Source organism: Coregonus lavaretus, assembly GCF_964263955.1.
Source record: "Coregonus lavaretus genome assembly, contig: HAP1_SCAFFOLD_7936, whole genome shotgun sequence".
Taxonomy (NCBI): Eukaryota; Metazoa; Chordata; class Actinopteri; order Salmoniformes; family Salmonidae; genus Coregonus; species Coregonus lavaretus.
In genome coordinates this window covers 14431-22791 of record NW_028160183.1, presented here as the reverse complement: position 1 = coordinate 22791, position 8361 = coordinate 14431, and the positions used below count along the sequence as shown (strand labels likewise).

The window sequence follows — 8361 nt, the reverse complement described above, 5'->3', positions numbered from 1 at the left end:
AAATGAATAGTTGACAGTTTTACAGAAAGGTCGATGGACCAAGATTCAAAAGTCAGATTAGGAAGGAAGATGTGGTGTTTACTCGATTGCGCTTAGGACATTGTACATTGAACTCGTCATTACATCTGGTTGGCAAGCATGGGAATGGTTTGTGTCTGGAGTGTACGGTCGATGAAACGGTGGAGCATGTGTTGTTATATTGTTGTAAGTATGTTGAAGAGAGGGAAAGATTGAAGTGTAGGGTCATTGAGGTTGGACGGGGTTGGGGGGGTTTGGAAGGGATTTTGGGGATGGGGGAGGGTCTATTAGAAGTTAGTAGGGCTCTTTATTTTCTCAGAAGTACTGAGTTAGGTAGGAGGATTTAGAAATGTTGGAAACCGTGATTGACCACACACTCCAGCACAGTAGGTGGCGGCATGCACCTTTAACGTTGGTTTGTGGACCGCCATTATATCATAGAAGAAGAAGTTGTTGCTGTGAGAGATTGTGGTTCGTGAGGAGGGCTACTATTCTTTTTTCTTTTGGTTCTTGCGTATTTAATGAATGTATTTTCTCATGGTGGAGGGTTTGTTTATTGGTTTCCACTGTTTATCGTTTAGAGTTGAGGGGGGAGTAGGGGTAGTTTGTTAGGGCGGCGTGATGGCCTCAACCGAGTGGAGAAGAAACGCTGTCGCTTCGGGTGCGTTCCGGAGAAAGGTGTGGAGGAAGTTTTGCTCATGGTCGGCGAACAGGTTGGAGCGGAACATCTGCACTCTGCATCCAGAATGAACAAGGCGGTGGTTGTGTTAATGAAAAAGGTTTGTCTTGTTGCGAGTGGGATTTTTGTGAGGGGTGTGTTGGTGCAGATGTCGCCTCTTTCGATAAGAGTTGTGGTGGCTAATCTGCCTCCGTTTATTACTTACGAACAGACTGCAAGTAGTTGGTTAGTTTTGGTAAATTTGCAAGTGGTTTTCGTGTGCTCTCGGCTGGGTGCCAAGCGGAATCCGTTAAAGATGTTGTCTCTTTTCGTAGGCAAGTGTTTGTTTCTTAACAAACTTCAAGGTTACGCAGGGGAGGGGTGGAACACAGGGTTTGGTAACACAGATAGTTTTGGGTGTTTCTAGTGTGGGGATGTAGGACATAATGCTAGTGCAGACAAGGGCGACCAGCCGGCAGCGGGGGCTAGGACTTTTATATATAAATCTGGTAGCTCTCAAAAGAGCCTTTGCTTTGCTGAGCAGTTAGTTTTCAGGAGTGTGCTGCCTGCCTGCCTTCAGAGGAGTCTGTCTGGGAATAATGTAAAGTTATTGCCAAGCTTTCACAGAGGCCTAGTTTACATTTACATGTGAGTCATTGAGCAGACGCTCTTATTCAGAACGACTAGGGTTAAGTGCCTAAATCTGTCGATGTACAAGGGTACAGATTTCTCACCTAGTCGGCTCGGGGATTCGAACCAGACACCTTTCGGTTACTGCCCAACGCTCTTAACCGCTAGATTACAAACCACAATATGTTAAACACAAAAAGGCAAATGGTCGATAGATAGATGGTCAGCTGGGTAAATAAATGACTGCTCTAAGCCGGGCTACATGCTCTTATCCAGAGCGACTTACAGTTAGTGAGTCCATAGATGAAAAAAAAGCGAAAGCGGTGGTGGGGAGGGTTGCAGCTGGGCTACATGAGCTGAGGCAGGTTTCTGTAGTAACAGAGACTCCGGTAGGCGAAGGCTTGGTGGGCTCATCCCAGGAAATATTGCCTGTCATTGGGGAAGAGGCTCTGATCAGGGGGGAAGTGCAGGGGGGCAGAGACTGGGGAGGAGGAGGACGGTACCGTGCCAATGGAGGAAGAGGAAGAGGGGGGAGGTGAGTCTGCGGGAGCGGAGGACAAGGCGTCTTGTTTTCAGACAGCTCATTGGATCCAGAGCTGACAGCCAGTCAGGCTGAGGGCCCAGTATATACGGTGAGAGAACTTTCTAGGTTCCTGATGGAGACTAAAGGGGAAAAAGAAGGTTCTGCTGGAGTCTTATTTGATTGATCCTGGAAGGTTTGTAAGGTCAGTACAACACGTGATGAAGAATGAGGGGTTTAGTGTCCTCTCACCCAGGAAGCGGTATAGGCTGAGAAAATGGGTCATGGGTTCTTAAGGGCATGTCTTCAGAATCTGCTTAAATTGATGTTTTTTTCTGGCATGGCGGCTTTATGGGCTTCTCTACTGGTTTCTGATTGTGGTGATTTCCCTCCCACCTCTTATGGAGATTTCACAGTTAGACTTCCTTATAATGAATGGCGGCAGAGACTGGGGGAATATGTCAAACCAAAACATTTAAACGTGATTTTTTTAGCAAGAGACACACTGATGTGATTAATGAAGTGTATTGGGGGTCTGGTGGAAGGGGGCGCAGGTGCTGAGCCATGGCACAAATCTTAGTGCAGGGGTAGCAAAAGAGGTGTGTAAGGGTAGGTTGTTAGTGGTTAGAGCCAAAATCAATGACCTTGTCTTTGCTTTCCAAAATGTGTCTGCACCTAGTACAGGGCTCAGTTCTCTGTTTCAACAGGGCCCAGGCAGGTGTCCTATTGGAAATTCCATGTAAAGCTCTTCCAAGATGTCACTTTTTGCTCAAGCTTCCAAGGCTTTTGGGAGAGGTGGGGACAGCAGAAGGGGGAGTAACTTCTGTTGTGGGGAGAGGAGGGAGCCTGATGGGTGGGTAACTTCTGTTGTGGGGAGATGAGGGAGCCTGATGGGTGGGTAACTTCTGTTGTGGGGAGATGAGGGAGCCTGATGGGTGGGTAACTTCTGTTGTGGGGAGATGAGGGAACCTGATGGGTGGGTAACTTCTGTTGTGGGGAGATGAGGGAGCCTGATGGGTGGGTAACTTCTGTTGTGGGGGAGATGAGGGAGCCTGATGGGTGGGTAACTTGACAGGGCACCTCTGCAGCTTCCAGGGGGGTTGCAGTGGGGCTGTGAGTGGCTCAAGATGCTTGGGGTGTATCTGGGCTCGGAGGGTTGGGATAGGAAGAACTGGGAAGGAGTGTCACAAGCGGTGGTGTCGAGGCTGACGAAGTGGAGGTGGCTCATCTCCCAAGTGGCATACAGAGGGGCGGTGCTGATCATCAACAACTTGGTGGCATCCTCTCTATGGCTTAAATTGGCCATTCTCACCCCCCCCCCCCCTCCCACATCTTCCACAACCCACTGATCCTGTTGAGGTCCACTCATTCAGCCATCCTGCAGGGACCTTTAATGGCAGCAGGCATCAGGAGACTAGCAGACCTGCGGCTGCAGGGGGGTTGAAAACCCCCCAAGAGTCGGCACAGCAGGCGGGACTAACGTCTCTTAGGCTGCTGGAGAGAGTCATGGGGGAGGTCCAGGAAGCTCTGCCTGACCCAGTGAGGAGGGGGCTGGAGCAGCCTGAGGAGGGGCCACCACCGTTTCCACCACTGCAAGTGACAGCAGAGACTGGGGACTGGCAGGAGAGTCCGGAGGACTTACTGACTTTTAACACTCTGAGCCTGGGGGAGTTTGAGGAGGTGGGGGGTAAGGTGCTGTACACCCTCAGTGTCAATGTTAAATACATCAGGAGCTTAGCTGGAGTGAAGGGGCATCAGTGGCAGGGGGTTGTGGGGGCTGAGAGCATGGCAGGGTATAGGTGGAGGGTGCTCTATAAGCTCCCAGTGCTGGAAAGGTCAGGGGTCGTCCAGTGGAGGGTATTACATGGAGCCCTGGACACCAATAGCTGGTTGGCTCGGGTTGACCTGGGAGTTTGGGGAGGGGTGTCCGTTTTCTGCAATGACAGACTGTTCATCATGTTTTTTCTGTGTTGCCAGGGTAATGCCATTACTGTTGACGCCTTAGGGTTGAGTTTGAGTTGTACAAAATGATCAACAGTGTGGAGATGTTTCAGGAGGTATGGGGGCTCAGGGGGGCTGTCTGTACGGCTGGAGAGGAGGGATTGGATGGACGGTTGGAATGTGGTGCTGGTTGGTGTATTGTACTGTGGTGTTGGGTATTGGATAATGTGATTGTGTAGAGGTTGTGGTGGCACGCAATGTGCTTTTAGGGGTGGGGGTGTTAGTGTAATGAGGATGGCTCATTAAAGTAAGACAAGTCTCTCTCTCTCTCTCTCTCTCTTAACAGCGCTCTGCACAGGCTGCAGTGGAGGACAGTGATAAGATCTTTACCGAGCTGATCAGCTCCATTGAGAGAAGGCGCTCTGAGGTGAAGGAGCTGATCAGAGCCCAAGAGAAGGCTCAAGTGAGTCAAGCTGAAGGACTCCTGGAGCAACTGGAGCAGGAGATAGCTGAGCTGAGGAAGAGAAGCACTGAGCTGGAGCAGCTCTCACACACAGAGGATCACATCCATTTCCTCCAGGTAACTCAACTGCCTTGATACATGTGATATGAAATTAACTTAATGTGAAACTCTCAATCATTTGGTTCTGCTCTCTCTCACTCCCTCTCTCTCTCTCCCTCTCCCTCTCTCTCTCTCTCTCCAGAGTTATCAGTCTCTCTCCGGTACCAGTGTATCTTCAGACTTACCCAGCATCGTTGTCCGTCCTCTTCAGTACTTTGGAGATGTGAGTAAGACTGTGTCTGAACTGAGAGAGAAACTAGAAGACGTCCTTAAAGGAGAATGGACCAAGATCTCCACTGCAGGTGTGTTGAAAATAATAAGAACATCAACTTTAGACCATTGAACGTTCTCTACTAGTCATATACATGTGGAATATGGTATGATGATAACATCCCCTCTCTCTGTGAATGTGTTTGTGTGTCTGTAGTGAATATAGTGGATGTTGTACTGCCTCCAGAGCCCAAGACCAGAGAACAGTTCTTACAATGTGAGTCTCTTTATTCTGAAGTAACTAACAGTCTCTTTTTACTGACACTCCTAACAATCCCTCTAGAAATATATAGCAATAGTAGATCTAATCAAAGACTGGGTATCTATCTGACTCCTCATATTTCTCTGATTTGATCTCTGCTGTGCTCTAATCAAAGACAGGGTAGATACAGTATCTGACTTCACTTATTGTTCTAACTCCCCTCATTGGTCTCTGCTCTGCTCTTCTCCCAGATTCCTGTCAGCTCACACTGGACCCAAACACAGCAGGCACACACCTCTCTCTGTCTAAAGGGAACAGAAAGGTGACCTATACAGGCAAAGTCCAACCATATCCTGATCATCCAGACAGATTCACCAACTACCAGGTTCTGTGTAGAGAGGGTCTGTCTGGACGCTGTTACTGGGAGGTGGAGTGGAGTGGGGAGTTGGTTGTTACAGCAGTCTCATATAAAGACATCAACAGAACAGGGACAGGTAGTGGATTTGGACACAATGACAAGTCCTGGAGTTTAGAGTGCTCTAGTGGTGGTTATTGGTTCAGACACAATAATGTTGGGACTAAAGTATCAGGCCCTCAGTCCTCCAGAGTAGGAGTGTACCTGGATCACAAGGCAGGTACTCTGTCCTTCTACAGTGTCTCTGACACAATGACCCTCCTCCACAGAGTCCAGACCACATTCACTCAGCCCCTCTATCCTGGGTTTAGGCTCTATGGTACTGCTGAGCTGGTTAAACTGTAGTAGGGTCCACATAGATACTAGTCATGCTGGTGTAGTCTATGGCTGAGCTGGTTAAACTGTAGTAGGGTCCACATAGATACTAGTCATGCTGGTGTAGTCTATAGCTGAGCTGGTTAAACTGTAGTAGGGTCCACATAGATACTAGTCATGCTGGTGTAGTCTATAGCTGAGCTGGTTAAACTGTAGTAGGGTCCACATAGATACTAGTCATGCTGGTGTAGTCTATAGCTGAGCTGGTTAAACTGTAGTAGGGTCCACATAGATACTAGTCATGCTGGTGTAGTCTATAGCTGAGCTGGTTAAACTGTAGTAGGGTCCACATAGATACTAGTTATGCTGGTGGTGATGGTCCCCAGTTATAATACTATGGTCCGCAGATAAAAATGCTGAATTTTTCTGTACAATTATTTTTGTCTGACTGATTTAATCTTCAGAGTGTAATTAAAACGTAATAACGTATTTTTATCAAATGCAATGTTTTAATCTTATACATTTACATTAATCATGATGTTTGCTGTTAATGTATGTTGGTTGTCATTCAGAACCATTGAAATGTTTTCTCAATTGGTTCTCTGTCTCAATGTCATTTTCCTCATATCATGGAACAGGTAGTGTTACTTACTTGCTAATTGAACTATATGGGCCGGTTTCCCGGACAAAGATGAAGCCTAGTCCTAGACTAAAAAGCATATTCAATGGAGATGTCCGGGAAACTGGCCCTAAGTTTGGCATCTTTTATTCTCCCGTACTGCTCAGTCAAGCAACATTAAACCTGTCCAGCAGGTGGTGCTATTAACCAAACAATAAAAACAGCAGATATCTTGACTTGCCACTCAGTATATCAGTAATGTTCAGAATTGTACTTTAATATCATTGGAGATTGATGGTCTTTTTAATCCACTACCCAGAGTCAGGAACAGATGAAGTTAGGTCTGCTACTGTTCAGTTATTAAATATGATTCATGGTGATGGGAAATAAAAAATCCATCTAGTAGTAGTTTTCCTTTGCTATTTATTCCAAGGTGTGTCTTTAACTTGTAAATGGATTGTGTTGAAGCTGGCATGTGGTGTGGATGATAGAATAGAGTGAATAGAGGAGAGAAGAGAGGAGGAGAGGAGAACATCATATAGAAGACAGATAAGATAGAGAGACAATTCATACCCAGGGGAGTTACTGACTCTGGCCCAAATGACACCATGTTCCCTACGTAGTGCACTAGGCTACTTCTGAACAGATCTAAAGTAGTGCACTACATAGGGAATAGGGTGGAGATTTGCTCACTGTCATTAGAATGAAGATTTCCATACAGGAGTTACTGTCTCTGTCCCAAATCTCTCCCTGTTCCCTACGTAGTGCACTAGGCTTCTTCTGACCAGATCTAAAGTAGTCTTCTAGATTTTACATGTTTTCTCCCTGTCATTAGAAAATGACAATATGGTAATGACTTTAGTGGTTTCCTCCCCCTTTGTGTTTTTATTGGTTGTGTGTTATGTGTGTTGTTGTGTTAGGTTTTCCCCCTGTGTTCCTAATGGAAAATCCATTAACAATGAATCACAAACAAATTATATTCCAGTTGTGTTTAGACAACTTCATGGCTGACATCCCCCAGTTCTGTTAAGACCCATTGAACTGGGTCACATTCTAAATGGTCACTTGTATTGATAGTCCATACTGGGCCTAACTGGGGTTAACCATACTGGAGGGTTTCTTTCTGCACACATATTCCCTCATCTCCAGAACTTTACCTGATGTCCTCTCTCTCTCTCTCTCTCTCTCTCTCTCTCTCTCTGTCTCTCTCTCTCTCTCTCTCTCTCTCTCTCTCTCTCTCTCTCTCTCTCTCTCTCTCTCTCTCTGTCTCTGTCTCTGTCTCTGTCTCTGTCTCTGTCTCTTCTCTCTCTCTCTCTCTCTCTCTCTCTCTCTCTCTCTCTCTCTCTCTCTCTCTCTCTCTCTCTCTCTCTCTCTCTCTCTGTCTCTGTCTCTGTCTCTGTCTCTGTCTCTGTCTCTGTCTCTGTCTCTGTCTCTGTCTCTCTCTCTGTCTCTGTCTCTGTCTCTCTCTCCCATCAAACCGTATAGAAAGCAGCCAACCTCAATATGGTTCCATTCCTGTAGTTATCAGGACACATGAGGTGTGGAACTATTATCTCCTTTCTAAGTGTGAACTTGTCCACTTCCCTTCATGGATTTAAAAGGAAATGACTGGTATATGTAAACTCCCTCTACCCCATGCCAACACCAATCCAATGCTGTACAATTAATTCCATAGCTTAACAACATACATCACTCACACACACACTCACACAGACACACCTATTCACTTGGGCCTTCTCCCTCATGCCCTGCTGACATCCATGCAGGCCCACATTGACCTTGTGACCTCTGGAGCTCCATGCATCTTGTTCTACACTCCCTGCCTAGTAAAACCCTTTCTCCCATGGGCCTGAGAGTACAGCTCATTTGAGACCATTTTGGAAAAGATTTTCTGTCATTTTTAAATGCCCACAAAAAACTGCTCTCCTCTGTGTCACGGAGGCTCTCTGCACTGCTAAAGCTCTCTCTCCTCTGCTCTTGTCCTTCTAGACCTGTCTGCTGCCTTTGATACTGTGAACCATCAGATCCTCCTCTCCACCCTCTCCGAGTTGGGCATCTCCGTCGCGGCTCACTCTTGGATTGCGTCCTACCTGACCGGTCGCTCCTACCAAGTGGCATGGCGAGAATCTGTCTCCGCACCAAGTGCTCTCACCACTGGTGTCCCCCAGGGCTCAGTTCTAGGCCCTCTACTATTCTCGCTATACACCAAGT

General features: G+C 47.0%; 1 protein-coding gene across 1 annotated transcript; it reads left to right on the top strand.

Moving 5' to 3' along the window:
- The first annotated feature begins 450 nt into the window (after window positions 1-450).
- LOC311122054 (tripartite motif-containing protein 16-like) lies at window positions 451-6386 on the top strand. Its single transcript, XM_084196469.1, has 5 exons — window positions 451-797; window positions 4114-4347; window positions 4472-4631; window positions 4757-4816; window positions 5053-6386. The coding sequence occupies exons 1-5, from the start codon at window positions 717-719 to the stop codon at window positions 5559-5561; spliced, it is 1044 nt and encodes a 347-aa protein (XP_084052595.1). The 5' UTR covers window positions 451-716; the 3' UTR covers window positions 5562-6386.
- The last annotated feature ends 1975 nt before the right edge of the window (window positions 6387-8361 follow it).